This window comes from Cryptomeria japonica, chromosome 5 (genome assembly GCF_030272615.1).
Source record: "Cryptomeria japonica chromosome 5, Sugi_1.0, whole genome shotgun sequence".
Taxonomy (NCBI): domain Eukaryota; kingdom Viridiplantae; phylum Streptophyta; class Pinopsida; order Cupressales; family Cupressaceae; genus Cryptomeria; species Cryptomeria japonica.
In genome coordinates, this window is record NC_081409.1 from 300644609 (window position 1) to 300666158 (window position 21550).

General features: G+C 34.9%; 2 protein-coding genes across 2 annotated transcripts in view; one reads left to right on the forward strand and one right to left on the reverse strand.

The window, feature by feature from the left end:
- The window catches only part of LOC131045766 (GDSL esterase/lipase At5g03610-like), a 65667-nt gene extending 54805 nt beyond the window's left edge, over positions 1-10862 (forward strand). Inside the window, exons 2-5 of the mRNA XM_059220612.1 lie at positions 9557-9673; positions 9804-10093; positions 10175-10466; positions 10561-10862. Coding sequence (XP_059076595.1) covers positions 9557-9673; positions 9804-10093; positions 10175-10466; positions 10561-10862 — 1001 coding nt within the window. The remainder of the gene's footprint in view (positions 1-9556; positions 9674-9803; positions 10094-10174; positions 10467-10560) is intronic.
- Positions 10863-16788: 5926 nt separating this feature from the next.
- On the reverse strand, positions 16789-18503 carry LOC131045826 (GDSL esterase/lipase At5g03610). The gene is made up of 5 exons (XM_057979483.2): positions 18379-18503; positions 18118-18300; positions 17749-18038; positions 17376-17667; positions 16789-17279 (listed from the first exon to the last, which is right to left on the reverse strand). The coding sequence occupies exons 1-5, from the start codon at positions 18434-18436 to the stop codon at positions 16978-16980; spliced, it is 1125 nt and encodes a 374-aa protein (XP_057835466.2). The 5' UTR covers positions 18437-18503; the 3' UTR covers positions 16789-16977.
- Positions 18504-21550: the final 3047 nt, after the last annotated feature.

Below are 21550 nucleotides of genomic sequence, written 5' to 3' on the forward strand. Positions count from 1 at the left end.
TTTTTTCGATCACTTTGATGTGGTTTGATGTGATGATTGATAGAATTTGATTGAATTGATAGGATTGATGAGATCAAGATCAAGTTTGGTTTTAGGAATGGCACCTCCTGTATAAGACAAAGATGATCAAAGCATCTAGTTTCAGGAATGATATATCCTGTATAAGACTTGATCAAAACGTCTGGTTCCAGGAAAGATTCATCCTATATAAAACCTGATAGATAGGATTAGATGAGATGGAGAACTGACATTTTGTTGATATCCTGTTGTAGGAAGATTTAGATGCTGATGTGGGTTCATATTTGAGGGGGTAGCATAAGATTTGCATTGGGTCAACAATATTTGGAGAGATGAGAGCCTTTGTTCTGATTGTGTATACACCTATGATGATACATTGATGATTCTTGCGATAGATTTGGCCTTGGATAAGATGAGCTTTTGTGATCCCATGCAAGAATGAAATGCAAGCTAAATGCAAATGCAAAAAATGAAATGCAATGCAGTGATCGGACCGGTCATGAAGTCATTGCTTTGTTTCATCATTGAGCCTTTAAAATGTGGGAAGTGAGTGAAAATATCAATGGTATAATTAAACCATGATGACCTGAGCACTACTTTCCTAGGTTTTGATATTGCAAGTTAGCACAAGCATCAAGGTATAATTGAACCAAGATGACCAAAGTGTTGCTTGCGTAAAACAGGCAGTATTAACCATTTCTATATGCAAGTCCGAAATGTCTTCCATGATATTCTGATGATCTTTCCTTAGACAACTTTGCACATATTAATGATTAATTTATAGACAGTAGACAAGAAAAATATCATGTTCCTTCCTCATTCCTCTAGTCAAAGACATCTTGGAGTTACTCAGAAATCATGATAGCGAAAATCCAAATAAAATAGTTGAACCATTATTGCAAAAGTGTTAATATCATGAGTCAAGATATATCATCCACTGATATGTGTTTTGTCATGTTTAGATTGATATGTGATAGTTAATGGTTGACAATGTGATCTTATGTTCAATGTTGGATGTATCTTAGTTTTTCACTTGACAAGCGTTGTCTGACTGTTGTTCTACCTGCTTTGATTAAGCTCAAAATGATCAAAACTTTTTGCCCCCAGCTAGGTTTAGGATTTTGCCCCAGTCTAGAAACAAGGCTTATTATGATATATTCAATGATCCAAACCATGATGAGAAATCACCTAGGATGCCTGCATATGTACAAAAGGCTTTATGATGAATATGAACAATGCTGATGGAAATGAATGCAAGTGGAAGAAAGCACGAACCAATAGATGGCAGAGCTAGCCAACAGATAGTGCATGTTTGCCAGGTTTTCACCATCTGTTTTTATTGCACTTTTTCTTATATTTGATTTTTTTTTATTTTCTGCTTTTTCACTTTTTAGGATTTTTCTAATTTTTCACTGTTTTTGATTTTTTTTTATTTTTCCCTATTTTTGGATTTTTCAGACATAAAACTTCTTCAGATGCATGCTATTGATGGGTTCCTCGAGCTGATCTTCGTCTTGTGTCGATATCTAATATGCTCCTAATCCAAATACTGCTGTGACCACAAATGGACCTAACCAATTTGGTTCAAATTTTCCCTTCTTTTCTCAATCTGACTGGTTTCGAGGATTTTCCTTTAGTAATAGATCAAGTCCCCATTGGCATAAAGGCCGAGATGTTGCTAAAGCATGAAGTTCTTGTGTTGGTGCATGGATCAAATTTCCATGGATCTGACATTGTTTGCATGTTCTAGCTATCTGAAAAGAATCTCATTCCATAGTTGGCCAATAATAGCCCAAGCGTATGAGTTTTTTCGAAGGGTAAGACCACTTGAATGAGTGCCACAAATGTCGTTATGGACTTCATTTAAGTCCTTCTCAGATTCTTCTTGTTCGAGACATCTTAAGAGAGTACCGTCTAGACCTCGTTTAAATGGGGTATCCATGACGAGAGTATAATGGGAGGATTGGCGAATAAAGTTTCTCTTTTGGTTCTTTGATAGGTCAAGAGGTAAGGTGTCATCTCTCAGGTATGTGTAAGTTTGGCCATAGTGGGAGGAATCGTGTCCAATAAGTTGGTAGATGGTTTGGGAATCCAAACAATTATGAGAAGGGTATGACAACGCCTCAACCAAGAATTCATAACACTCTTGATTTTCTTGTGTTTGTAATAAAGAAGCAAGTGTTGCCATGGCATTTGCTGCTTTGTTATCATTTCTGGGAATCTGCTCAAAAGTGATTTCAACAAAATATTTCTTGATATCATCCACCATCTTTTTGTAAGGCATCAACTTTTCCTCTTTTGTTTGATAGTCATCATTGATTTGATTGATGATGAGCCGAGGCTCTCCAAAGACTTGGAGTTGTTTAATGTTCCATTTTGTAGCCATTTTGATAAATAGAATGTCTTTTCCTGATTTATGTTGTGTTCCTCTATTGATGTCTACTTTTGATCCATGTTGTGTTCTATTATTGATGTTTTCTCCTAGACTGGAATGTCTGCATATGACCGGGTAAAATTGATTTGCCATCTTTTGAAGGATTTCAAATATCTTTTCCTTGCTGGTTCTGATAAAGATATTGCTGTTGGATGTAGATCAATTGTGTCAATGATAACTGTTGGCTCCATTAAGATAGATGACTTCTCTTGATAGTACACCTGTAAGGTGTCAAATCTCCCATCTTTCGATGCCTCGAGGAGGTTTTCACCATTAGATGTGTCCTTTATTTTTACTTTTTCTCGGTCCAATGTTGCCAATAAATGGTTTTCAGCATTAGACCTGATATTGTTTTCTTGATTTTCACTTTTGCGACTAGGAGATTTGGCACCCACTTGATTAGAAGATACATTAGCAGAATCCCTAGTGAAAGTTGTTGCAGGTTGGATTTCATTAAGACATAAGGATATGGCATGGTCATTAGGTAAGGTATCAATGTCAGTATGTCCTTCATTTTCCCAGTCCATAGGTCCAGGATAGCTTAAGGATAAAAGATCTTCAAGTTGATATGTTTTAGAGATATTGGGAGTCCTAATAGAGATGTTAGAGCTTTCAGTAGGTATTTCCATGTCTAGGACGATACTCTCATCAGAATGACCTCGTACAAGAAAATCCTGATCGTCCTCGGTTAAGTCCATGTTAGCCGTATGTGATTCTGATCAAGTAGGCTAGTTCCTAATGTTTGTTCTGCATACGTGTGAACTACATCAACACCCACATCTACTTCTTCCCTTTCAATTTCAAGTTGCTCTTGTTTGTTGTTCCATGATAATGAATATTCTTTGTTCCCTTGATCTTTTAGCTGTATTTGTTTTTCCATGCTTGATAGATTTGATGCAAATGATTGTTCTTTGGATTGTGTGCTTGAATATGTTGCCTCTCTGTTATGTGGAACTATGACCTCTTGAGCCGGTTTTAGATTGCTCCAACACTACAATGGATTTGAGTCTGTTGAGATAGTGATTTCCTCCCCATTGTAGGGAAATTTTAAGCACTGATGACATGTTGATGGTATAGCTTGCATATCATGTATCCATGGTTTTCCCAAGAGTATGTTGTATGGCAATTCCATGTCTAGAACTTGGCATGGTGTATCTTTCTGCAAAGGTCCCACTTTGATGGGTAACATCACAATTCCTTTAGAGGAATGCACTTCTTCATTATGTGCTTTGATAGTGATCTTTTTTCGGGAATCAATTGCATCTTCAGAATAACCTAGAGCACGAACAAGATTCAAAGAGAAAATGTTTAAGCTAGCTCCCCCATCTATTAGGACACGTTTAATGAGCGTTTTATGAATGAGGACTTCAATTTGCAAGGAAACGCTATGGGGATGTTGTAAGGAATCAATGCTTGGATATGAAGTAGATGGGCTTTGAATAGGATCCTTTGAAATAGGTTTGATGGCCATTATGGATATCCCTTGGGGAGCATCATCTTTGCGTGTATTATTTGGTGAGGATGCTATGGAAGGTTTTTGCACTTTTTTAAGAAGTGTCAGAATAGATGCCTTTGGAGAGTCAATTTTCTTATGGGGGGATGAACCATTGCTTGATATAGGTGTGCGATTGTGATCTTTCTCATCCAAATCTTTTAAGGATCCTTTTAATAGTTGCATAAAAGAGCCACCTTTCTTTGGATATGTATTTGAATCCCTGTTAAGTTTTGACATGGTTGGATTTTGGTTCTAGATTTGTTTGATTTCTCTAATATGTTGGCTTGTTATGTGTTCTTGTCTTTTGCTTTGGTATGCCATGTTTCTATGATCTTTAGGTATTTCCAATGTTTCAGCGATCTTATGTCTCTACGCTTTAATTAAAATGGGCATTGTGTTTTGAATGTTTTTGTGATTAAATCTTGCTTAATGTGTCACAATAAGTGATCAATTGTTGAGGAAATGATTTTTTTTTTTTAAGTATTTGCTTGTTTGCAAGTTTTTCGATCTTAGTTTTGGAGTGCAAATTTTGTGAATTTTTGATATGACCAAGTTCAAATAGGAATGATATATCCTATGATAAAGACCGAGGTTATTCTGATCAAGCGTTGTAGTTTCATGATTAAAGGATGATAGATCTTGATGAGAAACTATGTTTGAATGATCAGTTTATCAAAGACAGTGTGATGTTGCACTTTAAGGTGTTTGATCTTTAACTTATTTGAGGTGAATACTTGAGACCTTTGTGTGTCTTGTTCTTGAGTCTTGTGTGAAGATAACCTGATTGAATGACCCAATAATATGACCTACGCTCTATGTTTGACTGTTTGAGAAATGGGTTGTTTTTGTTTTCTGATTTTGATGCGGTTTACTGGAAACGCTGACAAAATGACCAGGAACTCTGCTATACTAACCAGAAATGCTGATAAACTTACCAGAAACGCTGCTATACTAACTAGAAACAATGTTGTTTGGACCAGAAACCCTGACAGACAAACCAAAAATGCTGCTATACTGACTAGAAATGCTGATGTTTGGACCAGAAACACTGTTGTTTGGACCAGAAACGCTATTGTTTGTACCAGAAATGCTGATGTTTGGACCAGAAACGTTGATGTTTGGACTAGAAACGGTGTTGTTTAGACCAAAAACTCTGACAGACTTACCAAAAATGCTACTATACTCACCAGAAACGCTAACATACAGACCAAAAACGCTAACAGACAAACCAGGAACTCTATCCTGCAATACAATGACTCTAAAGTTCAAATAATGATATGTAGGTTTAACAAATTGAGTATTTCAACTTAGGAGATTGCAATTTTTCTCCAACATTGTGATTTTCAGACTCAGACAATCGGTATTAAGACCTAACAAGTAAAAATTAGGAGATTTAATGTTGCAATATGAGCAATTTGATATGCAACTCATAAGAGTTGTTGATTAGACCAAAGGAGATGACCTTTTAGACCAAGAGAGCTATTGTTTAGACTAAGAACTCTGTTGTTTAGACCAGAAACTCTAATTATGCTCAACCTTGGAGAGTTTATGTGGAAAAATGAGAACGTTAACATTCACACCAAGAGAGATGATGTTTGGACTGAAAATGCGACTGTTTGGACCGTATGTGCGACTATTTGGACTATAGGTGCGACTGTTTGGACCATAGGTGCGACTATTTGGACCTTATGTGCGACCGTTTGGACCTTATGTGCGACTGTTTGAACCAAAAGAGCTAATTTGTAGGTGCGACTATTTGGACCGTAGGTGCGACTATTTGAACCATATGTGCGACCGTTTGGACCGTATGTGCGACCATTTGGACCATATGTGCGACTGTTTGAACCAAAAGAGTTAATCTGTAGGTGCGACTATTTGGACCGTAGGTGCGACTGTTTGAACCATATGTGTGACAGTTTGGACTATATGTGCGATTGTTTGAACCAAAAGAGCTAATTTGTAGGTGCGACTATTTGGACCGTAGGTGCGACTGTTTGAACCATATGTGTGACCGTTTGGACCGTATGTGCGATCGTTTGGACCGTATGTGCGATTGTTTGAACCAAAAGAGCTAATCTGTAGGTGAGACTATTTGGACCGTAGGTGCGACTGTTTGAACCATATGTGCAACCATTTGGACCGTATGTGCGACTATTTGGACTGTATGTGCGACTGTTTGGACTGAAAGAGCTAATTTGTTGTGAAACTTGTAAATTTGACAATTTGAGGTTTGAGTTTGCCATTTTTGTTGTATTTCAATGGATGAGATCTTGACTTGACTTATAAACATAGAAATCAGATTGTATTTTTGTTTCAAAAGGTTTTTAATTGTTAAAAACACATCAATCAGTCTATCCTAAGGAGATTGGCTGAGAATGAAAACCTTTGCTTGGTGAATTAGGTACACACCCAATAGCTAATCAGAATACAGTCGTTGAGTCTCACGCAATGGATTCTCAACGCTGTATTATCCGACTCCAAACGCTAATGGGGGCACGATATGGCAAGTGTCTTGGGAGAGTTACTATCTCTCTTGCACAAAGATTATCACCCTTTCGGAAGTGAATCGGGTAGCTTCTATTTTAAAGTTCTTAGTCAGGAATTCCATTTGAAATTACCCCTTGAAGTCATGCAAGCATGATTGAGGCCTGTAGCCCAACAAGGTACCAAAACAAGTTGTAGTCATGTAAACGTGATTGAGACTGCGAGGCCCTACAAAATGCCCGATATGAGAGATCTCAAAGAGAAAACTCAAATAATCCCATTCTCTGAGACTTTAATCATCAGAGACCTATTTATTATAGTGAGTTGGAATGCTCAGGTCCAGCTGTACTCACTTAGGTCGTTCTCACAGGGTGATTACTTTTTCCCACTGTGATAGGCCCTCTATAGATATGCAATTGAAAGCAAAGGATGAGTGTAGCTTTCTGATCACCTAAGAAAGGTGAGAGCATACTCACCTATCATTAAGACACGTAAGACATGTTTGTTTATTTCCATTGTAATTAGTCTATGTGCCTAATTTAACAAATATAAGTGCAAAATCCCGTAGCTGCAAACAAAGTTAGTAGTTTATATTGAATTCTTTGGCGGTGAAGTAGTTTATAACTCTGGTCTTTCACAGTGAAATAAGTACCTACAAAACCAACAATCTGCAAATTAGGTTCAGGAAAATGACAGTCCAGAAGCAGAAATGAGGAATGCAATATACAATATTTGCAAAATAAATAAAAAACTGAAAACACCATCAAATTGACCAAGAACGCCATCATATGTGCCAAGAACGGTACTCTGCACACCAGAAACGCTGCTCTGCAAACCAAAAACGTTGTTCTGCAAACCAAAAACGCTGTCAAATAGACTGAAAACACTGCCAAATCTACCAAAAACGCCACCATACATACCAAAAATGCTGAAGTATAGACTGAAAACGCTAAAGTACAGAAAAGCATAAAAACAGAGTTGAGGAATCTCCCAAAAACGCCATTTGAGGTGTCGGAACGCTACAAGAGATGCCAAGAACGCGATTTGGGAGCCCAAGAGAGCTAATCTGCACTTCGAAAGAGCTAATCAACCTGTCAATGAAATTTCCTACAAGCAAACTTGTTAAAGATCAAAGGGGCTAGGCCCCACGGTGGGCGCCAATTAATGTGATGCTAAAAGTGTGGTTAGTATAAGAAGCATACACATATAATGAGACAATAAAAACATAATTGAAAGCTTAATTGAAAACTAAATCAAAGATGCAAACCATAAGCCTTCCTTGAAATGTCCCATTTTCCTCTATTCTTGAGGACCTTGGAAGTGTTGGATTGATGGGCTCTCAGCAGAGCAATGACCTCCAAAATGACAACTCAAGAGTTGAGTAGCTAATTGATCATGGTTAACTATGGAGATGATATGAAATGCATGATTTAATAACCTAGATGAACATGCTATGATAAATCCAAAGCTAATTACTAGATAAGTGAAATGCAAAATGCCTATAGTAACAATGCCTAAATTGATATGAGATGGGATCTACCTATAGTAACAATGCATAAGATGAAATGAGATGGGATCCATATTGCTCCAAAATGAGGGGTATTTATAGGAATTCCAAGGCCAAAGCTGAGGTGGCAGGAATCGATGGTCCAAATTTGATCTGAAGATATCAAGGGCCAAGATTGAGGAAGTTGGAGAAAAGGTTGGAGGAAGGGACACTTGTCATCTCTATGGTGACAAGTGTCAAGGAGCCTTGCTCATGAGAGGGCAAGTGTCCAAGGGAGGAGACATGTGGCAAAAGTGCCATGTGTCTCAATGAGAGAATATCCACACCATGAGAGGTTAGGATAAGGAGGTTAGAATGTGCAAGATAGGATAGGGTTAGTTAGACCCAAGATTAGATTGAATGGGTTAGGTTAGGAGATGGTTAGGTTAGGTGGTTAAAGTTAGGAGCCATGTGCTCATTTGAATTTAGAAATTCAAATAATTGGAAAATGGGTAATTAATCTCAACAAACTTGAGTTTGTTAATCTTAATTAGGGATTGGAAGAATTGGTTAATATGGGGAGACATTTATTAATCAATGGGGGATGTGAGATGAACTATATAAATAAATCATTTAGATTTATTTACTAGTAGATGAATAGAGAAATTAATTAAATTGTTTGTGAATTCAATTAATTGGGAAGGGGAATTAATCAAATAACTGCGTATTTAATTAACTATCTTCAGACCATTTTTAGGTGTATACACTAACCACTAGTCTTTCATGCTTCTAGAATGAATACTAATTAGTCTTAACCAGTCTCTCATGCTTCTAGAATGAACATATACTAACTAGGCTTTCACACTTCTGGAATGAACGAAAACAATGGATAGAAAAGCACATCCTGGAATGAACAGAAACAATGGATAAAAAAGCAGAAAGTTAGCTCTGGCTTAAGGAAAATTTAGCTACGATTTAATTTCTTTTAGAAGAAAATCTCACTGAAATTGCTTCAACACTTCTAAAATTATCGAGAAATAATGAATAGAAACAGGGAACAAGCAGGGCAATATGCATCAAATTGCTTCAAGACTGCTTCAAGGCTTCTAGAATCATGAGGAAACTAGAATCATCTGGAAACAATGAAAAGAAATGGGGAGGACAATATGCATCAATTAGGCATTCAATGAGCATTAAATGATATTAATATTTCTTAGCTGTCAAAATATTTAATATGCACTCAACCAAAGGTTTTTGCTTGGATATCAAATAATTCTTTATTTAAACAATAAAAATAAATAAATTATACAACTACTGTTTTCATAATTAGCCACTGGATGAACAGATAAATAGTAATATTTAAATTATAAAAAATATACTCATAAATTCTAACTATAAGAAAAACAAAGAAATATATTAAATTTTGCAATGTGATTGGCCACCGTAAAAAATATACTCCAACAATCCCAACTCCAACAAACTATACTAACGACTACACTTATCGACGCCATGTTTTCTCGCCTTCTCTTTCCCATAATCATTCTCTCTTTATTTGCAGGTCAGTCTGACAAATTATCACTTCAAACTTTGCTCATGCTATGTACTCGTATGGTTTTCATTTAAATTGGTTGATTTGCAGGAAGAGGCATCGCAGGCAAGGCTCGGGCGTTCTTTGTTTTCGGAGACTCTTATGCCGACACAGGAAATCGTAATCCATATAATCAAACTGTAAACCGGATATGGAGAAAACCATACGGTTTGACCTGGCCTGGCTATCCCACAGGCAGATTTTCTTCTGGAAAAATCCAAATAGACTTTTGGGTAAAATCTTCCTTCTACTCAAAAACAGCCCGCGGCTTATTTATCTGTGGCTGTGGTGTGTGCAGGGGATATTTTAGGGCTTCCTGTTCCTATAGCTTATGAGCTGCTGAGAAGTCATGACTGTAAATCAACTGCAAAGAAGATTAGACAAGGAGTGAATTTTGCAGTTGGAGGAAGTGGAATATTTCAAGCCTACGGTTTCATAACAGTAGCACAACAGGTGAAAGAGTTTAAAAAACTGATAGCAGGAAGTCACGGGTTCGATTCTCGCAAGCTCTCACGATCTGTAGTTCTTATCTCTGTGGCTGGCAACGACTACGGTGCATTCCTTTCTAGTAGAAACGGCTCCATTGAAGTAATTCAAAATCCGAGACCTCTCTTCGCCTGCAAAAAAAACAGAACATTTATTTTTTCCAACTTTGTGAGTTTAATACAGGGACTGATCGATCTGGTGAAACCTGTGGTAAGCGGGACAATCGACGCTGTGAAAGAGTTGTATGAAAGCGGACTTAGGAATTTTGCGGTGAGTAATATTGGGCCGTTTGGGTGCGAGCCTCAGATCGGCAAAACATCCTGTGATTCAAACTACAACGACTTTGTAGCTCTTCATACAAGATTATTGAGAGAGGGCGTAGGAAGCCTTAAATCGGATCTCAAGCAATTGTCCATCATAATTTCAGATTTGGTGTCTGCAATTAATTATATCTTCTCCAGTCCTGCACAATTTGGTACTTCAAAATCTATGCCTTTTTTATGTGTCCTGTAAATCCTCAAAACCTCTGCCTTTTGAATAATACATCTGTTCTTGAAATTGTGAGACAGATTTTGTGGATTTGTTCGTCCCTTGCTGTGCTGAGAAAGGTGGGGTTGAATTGTGTGGAGAGGTGGACGAAATAGGCGGAGCTTTATCTGAAGTGTGTTCAAAAGTAGAAGAAAAGTTCTACTGGGATTCAGTCCATCCAACACAGCGAGGATGGGATGCGATAATGCGGCTGTACAGTCATGGAGCAAATGAAGAGAATAAAACAATCAGTTTTATTGATGGAGCGCCAAACGTTATTGAGTGGATAGATTCCCTTGGATTTGTGGCTTACGATATGTCCACAATGTTATCACCTGAATAAGCTTTTTATAGCCAATTTGTAGATTTTTAAATAACTATCATGTACCTAAGGATTCAACAGCTTTTCTTTTAAACATTTAAGATTCTCTGCAATAGAAAAGCAGGAGCCGAATTTTTTTGTAATCTTTTTAATTTTTCATGAGAATGAAATCAATAATTTGTTTGGTGCAATAGTAGAACCCTCGGAAACCAGAAGTAAATGTCTTGCCATAAAATATTATAGGTTGCTTTTAATGGTGAAGAACACCTTTGGCATCTGTTTTAATGGTTACTTATAAGATTTTTGTCCTCAGGGATACACCATTGATATTTTATTCTTGAGTACACCAGACCGGAATTAGTAAATGAAGATACAGATATCATGCGTAAGAGTAAGTGACATTTATAAATAAATAAATATTTGATAGTGACGAGTATTTTCATTTTGAAAGTAAATATTAAAATAAGTCAAAAAAAATCTGAACATTACATTTGTCCCTTTTTATGATAATGTTTTAATATAGAATGGTTTTTTAAATGATAAGATAAGATTAGGAAATTTAATATATGAATATAATCGAATTTGGTAAATTATAAGTTCAATTAATATAATATTAAATGTAATATATTACATTTGTTGAGTTATCATTCTTAGTTGGTGGGAGTTTAGGAGGAGAGGTATAGAGGTAATATATAGATCTATACAATATAGATCAACTAATTAATAATAGGTAAGACATTTAATTAATAATAGGTATCTATGTGGTTTTAAGCATCATTATAATTGATCCCTTATATTTAGCTTGGGTGTACTTGTATCTAAGACAAATGAGTATCAAAAAGCAACTTGTGGGGATTTGTTGTGAGTAGATTGAATTATGGAACTTTTGTGGGGGTTTTGTCAATGTGTAAAAGATTGGAGATGTAGAAGACAATGACAAAGAACACCTACGATGATGCTAGTATTTTTTGATGCAGATACAAGCCTAATGAATCTACTTGATAATGCGTTTAAGGGAGCCTTTGCTATAATTATTCATGATCACTAATCTCTTGGGGCTTGCCTTTAAAAACAAAATCCTAGGTGCTCAATTTGTGATTTTTTAACAAATAAGATGATACGCAACAATCAATTTTGGGAATTTTTAGTATTGGTAGTAGTAAACTTTAAAAGGTGGGGTAAGAATTTGGATTTGATTTTCTTTAGGTGAAAAAATTATGCTTGTATTCTAATCTAGTAGGGGAAAACCCTAAAAAATACATACTAATAGGATTGTATGCCTAGGATATTGACATTAAGAGTCGTGGATGCATGCATGCTATCTTATATGTCTAGAACATGTAAACTTTAGTAGTAGGACAATGAATTAGTGATAGGACAAGAAAGAATTGTAAAACAAGAGGTTAGAAGGATGAAGTCTACACTTTAATCGTCTACATTTTCCCTCTAGTTTCATGTTTTCATGATCTACGTGAATCACATATGTTGAAAAAATGAAGTAATTAAAATAAGAAAGTAGATACAATGATATGTAGTATGTTGCTATTTTGTACTTTCTTCATGCTATTAGTAGGATTGCATCTTCAAATTTGCATATAAATCATAAGTGTTACCTAAAAAAGAAATTTAGTAATATTAAATCACGACCATCATTGATTTCACTTTAATAAGCATGAATTTAATTAAGTAAAAAAGTCAATACTTGGTGTATATTCTTTTCTTGGAAAATGCCTCATGGATGTGATTGTGTTTAACTCTTTTGAAATAATTATGAGTGATAAAAAAGAAAAAAAAATTGTCATTTTATAGGGTTATGTTGGTGATCTAAATTGTGGATCTCAAATCTCGAAGGTTGGATAGTCTTCAAAGTGTCAAGAGTGCCAATCCACAAAACCTATATTTAAGTTGGACAACCAAGGACCAATTATTGAAGTTGGTAGGATCTCCCATTTTTACTCTACTAAACCAAAAAAAAAAAATCTTTAAGTAATGAATTAATTGATATTACTCTATATGAGCACTTCTCTCTTTACAAACTATACCCTTTACATAGTGTATCCCAATATTGATGACACAATATGCCTGTGTTAATTTGAAGAACAAGGCTACACACCTTTAAAAATAAAAAACTTATCAAGAATATTTAAATTAAATGTATAGATCTACACCTCAATGAGCATAATTCTTATTCTTAGATGTTGAGAAAACCACCAAACCACAACAAAAGGATGGGTGAAAATATGGTTAGAAAGCTCAAAAGATGGGTGAAAATATGGTGGCACTTTTATAAATACCTAGTTGATGAGGTGTAAACCAGATGATGACAAAGTTGAGAAACCAATTTGATAAGACAAAACACATCAAAAAGGAGGGAAATGGAGGGAAATCAAAATCCCAACCCTCAGCCTTGTCATCCAAGCCTAAACACACTAAGCACGTATGAGTTTTGTAACTAGTAGCACGTACAAGGTTTGTAGAAACAAAAGTGTGTATGGGGTTCATAGAAAAAAAAGCGTGTACGGGGTTATAAAAATAAACATCCCGTACACGTTTTAGAGAGAACAAAACCCGTATGGGTTATGTCAACATAAAAACATTCTAATATATAAAAATACATATGTATATATATATAATATGTGTATGTGTATGTACACACACACACAGATATATATATATATATATATATATATCTGTGTGTGTGTGTGTGTGTGTGTATAATATGTGTATGTGTAATTTGTATAGTATAAAATAATAAAATAAATTATAGCAAACATTAAAAAATATTCTTATAATTTAAATTTTGTATAAACTAAACAAGTAATTAAAAAAATTAAATATTATTCATTAATTATATATTAATCTATATTCTTTAAAATAGAAAACATCAAATTATAATATTTATATTTAATTATGTATTATAAAATTTATAACACATAATTATAAATATAACTATAACATTTAAAAATATATATATTTATGTTGGAGACATATCCTATTTGAAGTTAGCAATTTAACTTTGCCCATCCACAGATGATATTGTCTGAATGCAATGCAAGATAGTCGAAATACTGGGTGTCATTGGGTCTGCTTGCATTTTCCATTCATTGACAATAGGAGTAAGCCTAAAGTTGTTTTCATTTCATGGTTTACAAATATCACACCCCTTATAAAGGTCAATAAAGGTGGGGGCTTACTGTCTTTCTCACATATTATTTGTTGGTTACCATGTATTACCTATTTTTTTGTCAATGCTTAATAATAACATATTTAAAAATTAATAACAATTTTACAATGGTGGTCATCAATGTTCAAATTTTTGGGTAACGTTTTCACATTCTAAAATTTTTTGTTTGCTTTTCCAAGATTTTTAACTAAACCTTTTGCTTAATAACAATAACATCGATAGGAAAAGGCTTAGTATTTAATATTAATAATATTATATTTTAAAAGAAAATTAGATGTAATATATAAAATATATATTATATTATTTTTTATTTTATATATATATATATATATATATATATATATATATATATATATATAGTTCGGTAATTGGTCGAATCCTGAATAGCTTTTGACTAGAGCTATGAACCAGTGGGGAGACAGTAGGGGGCCCCATCCCCATTACATATCTTTGAATTATTATTATTATTATTATTATTATTATTATTATTATTATTATTATTATTGATTAGATTGACCCCAAGACCTTTCCCATCCTACGGAAGGCCAAGAGTCACAACTTAGAATTCCACTTCAAATGTCCCTATTGGGAATTGAACTTGAGCCTCCACAGTGAGAACCCAGTGTTTTAACCAGTTAAGCTCAACCCCTTGGAATTTTTTATTATATTTGTTATTAATTTATTTATATTTAAAATTATTTTTTAATCAATTTTATATCATAATAAAATTTATATGATTTGAAATTATATTATATTTTATTTATATTAAAAAGTAGTTTTTCAATTTCAAGATAAGTATAATTAATGTTGAGTTTAATAGTAAATAAATTAAGCATGTATAAATTATTTTCTTAATGAATTTTTAATTATTTTAAGCTGGAAAGGAATGTTCTCATCATCTTTTTGGAAAGAAGTAATGTAGCTTTATAACATGAAATCTATGTTATTTAGAGAGCAATTAAATGATTTGGTTTGTCAACTTGAATCTAATGGGTGTCACTTGGAATGAGATCTATCACTCATTATCTATATATTTCTCTCTCTTAGTCACTACATATGTCCCTTCATCTCTCGTGTTCTCTCTATACATCACTTTTTGTATCTTTATATTTCTATCTCTACATCTATATCTTTCTACCTCCATTTCTCACTCTCACTCTACATATTCATCTCTCTCACTCCCTCTATCTTTACCAAGTTATATCCATCGCTCATTTCTATCCCTACCTCTCCATCTATCTATCCCTCTCTCTCCCTTTCTCCCTATCACTCCACCTTTCTATATCTTTATACTTCTCTCTCCTCTCTCTATTATTATCCCTCCCCCTCCCTCTCCATATCTTTCCTTCCCACTCATATACACACACTCACTATTTCTCCCTCCATATCTCTATCTATATCTCTATCTCTATGTCTCTCTCCATCTCTCTATACTTCCTTATTCCTTTTCTTTGTCACCCTCTTTCTCTCTCACTCTTTCCCCCTTTATATCTATCTCCCCCTCTCTCTATATATCTCATTATCTCTACTTCTCTCTCTATTATTCACTCCATCACTCTCTCTATCTCCCTCTCGCTCCTCTATATATCTCTTTCTATCTATATCTCTCTACCTCTATCTCATTATCTCTCTTTGTATCCCTCTATATCTCTCTATATCTCCCTCTTCCCCCTCCTCTCTTTTTCACTTTAACACTCCCTCCATATCTTCCAATATATCTCTATATCTCTTTATCTCCCATTCAGTCCTTTGTGTCTCTTTCTATCCATATCTTTCTCTATACCTACCTCCCTATCTATCTCTCTCCCTATCTCTTTATCTCCTTCCATATCAATCTCTTATCTCTCTATATCGCCCTCTATCTATATCTTTCCTTATCTTCCTCTCCTCTCTATTAATTAAGTTATATCTCCCTCTCTACATATTACGCTATCTCTCCATCTATCTACAACTCTCTCTCTCTCTCTCTCTCTCTCTCTCTCTCTCTCTCTCTCTCTCTCTCTCTCTCTCTCTCTCTCTCTCTCTCTCTCTCTCTCTCTCTCTCTCTCTCTATCCTTTCCTTTTCTCTCTCTCTTTCTCTTCTCATATATTTCTATCTCTCCCTTTTTCTCTCTCCCTCTCTATCTCTCTTTCTCCACATCTCTATTCTATAATTCCTCTTTGTTTCTCTACCTCTCTATTGTATTTCTATCTCTCTCCCTCTCCCCATCTATATCTTCTTGTATCTCGAGCTTTTTATCACTCTATCTCACCATGTCTATTTTTGCATCTCTCTCTCTCTCTCTCTAAAAAAAAAAACAAAAAAAAAAACAACATGATCCTAATGATCTTCTTAATTGAGAGGTTTTATTTTAGCCATGTTTGGATCAATGTAAGTGGATGTATAGCTAATTTGAAACAATCACTTGTCCAATTAGACCTTTGTTGCACAAAAAACATCATTTGATAAATGGCCCACCAATTGATCTCATGTACTAAACAAATATATACATAAAATAGACCAATTTCTTTTAATTATCCTTCCACACCTCCTTGGCGTACCCATTGAACACCAAGATGGGATTATTAGTTATTTATAAATGTCAAACTCTTAGACATGATTTATACATATAAAAATGATTACACATAATATACAAATATTATTTGTATCTTATTTATTAATTCCAGTTTGACGTACTCAAGACTAAAATATCAACGGCATATCTTGAGGACAAAAAACAAATGCTTGATGCCAAAGGAGTTCTTCACCATTGAAAGCAACCCATACTACTTTTGCAGCATCACATTTCCGAGGGTTGCACTATTGCATTAAAAAAATTATAAATTTCATTCTCATGAAAAATAAAATTCGGCCTCTTCTTTTCTATTGCAGAGAATCTTTAAAGAAATGTTCTGAAATCACATAGGTACATGATATTTATTTAAAGGATACACAAATTTCCTATGAAAAGCTTATTTCGATGAAAACATTGTGGAGATATTGTAAGCCACAAATCCAAGGGAATCTATCCACTCAATAACATTTGGTGCCCCCTCAATAAAACTGATACTGATATTCTCTTCTTTTGCCCCATTACTGTACAACGACATTATCGCATTCCATCCTCGCTGTGTTGGATGGACTGAATCCCAGAAAAACTTTTCTTTCACGTTAGAACACACTTCAAATAAAGGCCTGCCTATTTCGTCCACCACTCCACACATTTCAACACCACCTTTTATAGCACAGCAAGGGAAGAACAAATCCATAAAACCTGTCACACAATTTCAAAAAACACAAGTATCATTCAGAAGGCAGAGGTTTTGAAGATTTACATGACACATAATAAAAGGCATAGATTTTGAAGTACCGAATTGTGCAGGACTGGAGAATATATGATTAACCGCAGACACCAAATCTGAAATTATGATGGACAATTCCTTGAGATCCGATTTGAGGCTTTCTACACCCTCTCTCAATAATCTTGTATGAAGAGCTACAAAGTAATCGTAGTTTGAATCACAGGATGTTTTGCCGATCTGAGGCGTGCACCCAAACGGACCAATATTACTCACCGCAAAATTCCTAAGTCCGCTTTCATACAACTCTTTCACAGCGTCGATTGTCCCGCTTACCACAGGTTTCACCAGATCGATCAGTCCCTGCATTAAACTCACAAATTTGCAAAAAATAAATGTTCTGAAGTTTTTGCAGGCGAAAAGAGGCCTTAGATTTTGAATTACCTGAATGGAGCCGTTTCTACTAGAAAGGAATGCACCGTAGTCGTTGCCGGCCACAGAGATAAGAACTACAGACCGCGAGAGCTTGCGAGATTCGAACCCGTGACTTCCTGCTGTCAGTTTCTTAAACTGCTTCACCTGTTGTGCTACTGTTATGAAACCGTAGGCTTGAAATATTCCACTTCCTCCAACTGCAAAATTCACTCCTTTTCTAGTCTTCTTTGCAGTTGCTTTACAGTCGTGACTTCTCAGCAGCTCATAAGCTATGGGAACGGGAAGCCCTAAAATATCCCCTGCACACACCACAACCACACATAGATAAGCCCTTAACACCTGCTCTTTGACCGTTTGAGAGTGGAAAGATTGGTTTACCCCAAAAGTCTGTCTGGATTTTTCCAGAAGAAAATCTGCCTGCGGGATAGCCAGGCCAGGTCAAACAGTATGGTCTTCTCCATGGCTGGTTTATACTTTGATTGTATGGATCTTTATTTCCTGTGTCGGCGTAAGAGTCTCCGAATACGAAGAGCGCCCTAGCCTTTTCTGCAATGCCTCTCCCTGCAAATCAACCATTTAAATGAAAACCGTACGACTACATTATGAGGGAAGTTTGAACTGATAATTTGTAAAAGTGACCTGCAAATAAAGAGAGAATGATTATCAGAAAGGAAAGGCGAGAAAACATGGCGTCCATATCTGTACAGCCTGCACTAAGGTCTTCCTCCTTTGGGAAGGGTAGAGTGTAGAGTGTAGAGCATCTTTTCAAGTTGTCGTTTGGGAATGAAATGAAGGGCTAGTCAGCGAAAACTCCAAAATTTGGTGGTCGACACTGTCTGTCAAATCGTGACAGCTATCTATTTAGAGTTGATTTCAAAATGAGGAAATATATTATTTTTAATAATATATTATAGATTATACATATATTATATGACAATTTTATATTATTTTTAGAATTTTTTTTTGTTTTTTATATGATAATTTTTTTTTTAATTTCTAATTGTAGTTTAAGATGATATAATTATCAAATTTTAAGATTTGGATAAAATTAGTAGTCACATTTATAAGAGTTTCAAGGATTATGTCAATAGAAAACAAGAAAATGGAGTCAAGGTCTAGTCATGAATGCTAATTAGATAGTATCACAATTCTATTCATGTTTTTGTATTTGATAGCAACATATGTGCAATCATCAAATTCAAGTTCTAGATTAAATTGATGCTTCTATCTATAGAATGTTTAAAGGATACATTAAATAGGAAATATAAGAATAACATATATGCAGATTAAATGAAATATTACACTACAATCTCAATTGTCTAAGCCAAATGATATTTTCAAGATCCAAATTGAATATGGTAACATATGAAAGTTACTATACATTAAATCTACAATCTGAAAGTAATGATTACTTGAAGCTATTGCAATCTCTATTGTATAGTGCCATTTTGGTTCTTTGACTTATAAAATGAGAGGTGTAAAATCAAATTTCCCAATCTTTGCCAGAATCTTTCCAGCCTGTCCCAAAATGGGAGGTTTAAAACATGGTATGGATATCCATCAAAGCATTGGTCAGATGTAGTTGCCAATACCCTGGTAGACATGCATCCAAAATGTGGAAGCATAGACATGGCACGTGAACTGTTTAACATAATGCTTCAAAGAGATACCATCCCATGGAATGCAAGGATTGCAAGATATGCACAAAGTGGATTTTGCAAGGACGCTTTGAAAATGTTAGAACTGATGAAGCACTCTGAAATCCTGACATTGTAAGAAAAGCCTTCCATGTGCACGCAGCCATGCAGGTTTAGTGGATGAGGGCTGCGGATACTTCAATTATATGAGTAACCCTTATTAATTACATCTAAAGGTGATCGTTATGTGCACATGTTGACAGTACTGACTGCTACACACTAAACTTTATCATTCAGATGCCAGTTAGACCTGTACTAGTTGCATGCATTTTCTCAATGCCTATAAATCACCAATCAACAGTCTTAGAGTATTTACATTGATGTAGCTTTTTAATTTGAATCCTAAAAGTGCTAAGACTTATGTTTACCTCTCAAACATCTATGTAGAAATGGGCAGATGGGATGAGGCTCATAATTTTAAGGAAATTCGTAAAAGATGGAGGAATTAAAAAGATTCCTAGTTATAGTTGGATTGAAGGCCATTAAATGGTATATGTTTTTATGTATAGTAGTCATCATATCCCTAGACATATGAGATCTATTCAAGTTTTGACAAATGGGCTTGGTAAATGAAAGCAGTAGTATATTTTCCATGCCATTGTGGAGATTATTGGTCATGAACGGACTTGCACTATAATAGTCTGTACCATGTCAAACCTGGAGTAGTACGGTAGGGACAAGGTCTTATGTCTTGTTTTTTTTTTTTCTTGTTCAAGAACTTGGCAATCTAGACCAGGTTGTTAGCTTTTCAAAATTAGATGTGTATGGTGCAATGTGAACATTTCATATATACTCTATTGGGATATCCATCAAAGACCTATTTTATGATAGAATGGGCATTTCAGTGAATTGTTTATATTAAATATGGATATGCATGGAGGAAGAAGGTGGAAGAGAAAGTGAAGAGTGGAGAAAAAATAAAGGGTGGGGAATACTTAAGGAAATGAAAAAATTCTTGATCTCCAAGAAATGGAGGAGTGTTTGGAAGTCTAGATGTGGCTTGTTATGGTGTTGGCATTCCTTTCAATTCGTTTCGCAAGACTCACTTTATGGCCATGAGAATAAGTTCATAGTGGGTCTTAAAGACACTAGATGCAATGTATCTTTTGTTTCCTTACTAAGGGAAACCATTTTATATGTTAACATTTAAATATAGATTCTTCAATGTTAAACTTTCCTCGACACTATTTGTCAAAAGATTTACTATATTATTTAAAGAATTTCAAATTGTTATTTAATGATGCCAAGATTTTAATACTATTACTACAACTTTTATTTTAATAAAAGTGACAAAAGTCGCTAAACTTTTATTAACCAATAATAATTTCTTACAAAAGAAAAATAACCCTACAAATTTAATAGGAAGACAAAAACGCTAACCAAAACCACGTAGACAACCCTATCCAGAGAAACCATCAAAATGGTTCATATGGAGAACCTAAACTATACCGTGTATAATTGTGTTTATAGTAGAAGAACCTATCCCAATTACATTTGTATATATATAACCTAGATACAAAGATTATACACATAAAAAACCAATCCAATTACTTGGACCAACCTTCGAAGGCAAAGTTCTAGTAGGTGAAGAAACGTCAGCGTCACCTTGCTGATAAGAGACAACATCATCCTCCATAGGAGATACTTGCTCAATAGGCTTGATTTTCACAAGCTCATCATCATCATGTTCTGAATTACCAAATGGAGCATGCAATCCAACAAAGAAGTCCAAAGCCTCTGCAAGAATGTCAACATTGACATCGTCTAAAAGTCTTTCAATCTCTTGCAATGTTTGGTCATACTTTTCACAGATCATACTTGACCTGATGATAGACAATAACTCACCACAATACCCATTAGCAAGTTAATAAAAAAGACATAAAATAGCTACCAATAGGAAAGTCATTATGATAAAATTGACAATTTTCTAAAGCAATTTATTACTATAATTATTATTTAAACAATTATAAAATATCATTTAATGATATCAAGATTTTAATATTATTACGTACAATAACTCCAACTTCAATGCAAAAACATTATGACAAGGACTTGACGCAAATGTGTCTCTTGCTTATGCATGATGTATTCAATCTTGAAATATCAACGGTATA

Coding starts and splice junctions, on each gene's coding strand:
- LOC131045826 (XM_057979483.2), bottom strand. CDS start 18,436: ATGGACGCCATGTTTTCTCGCCTTTCCTTTCTGATAATCATTCTCTCT. Junction 18,301..18,378: donor CATTCTCTCTTTATTTGCAG/GTCACTTTTACA, acceptor GTTGATTTGCAG/GGAGAGGCATTGCAGAAAAG. Junction 17,280..17,375: donor CTCCAGTCCTGCACAATTCG/GTACTTCAAAAT, acceptor ATTGTGTGACAG/GTTTTATGGATTTGTTCTTC.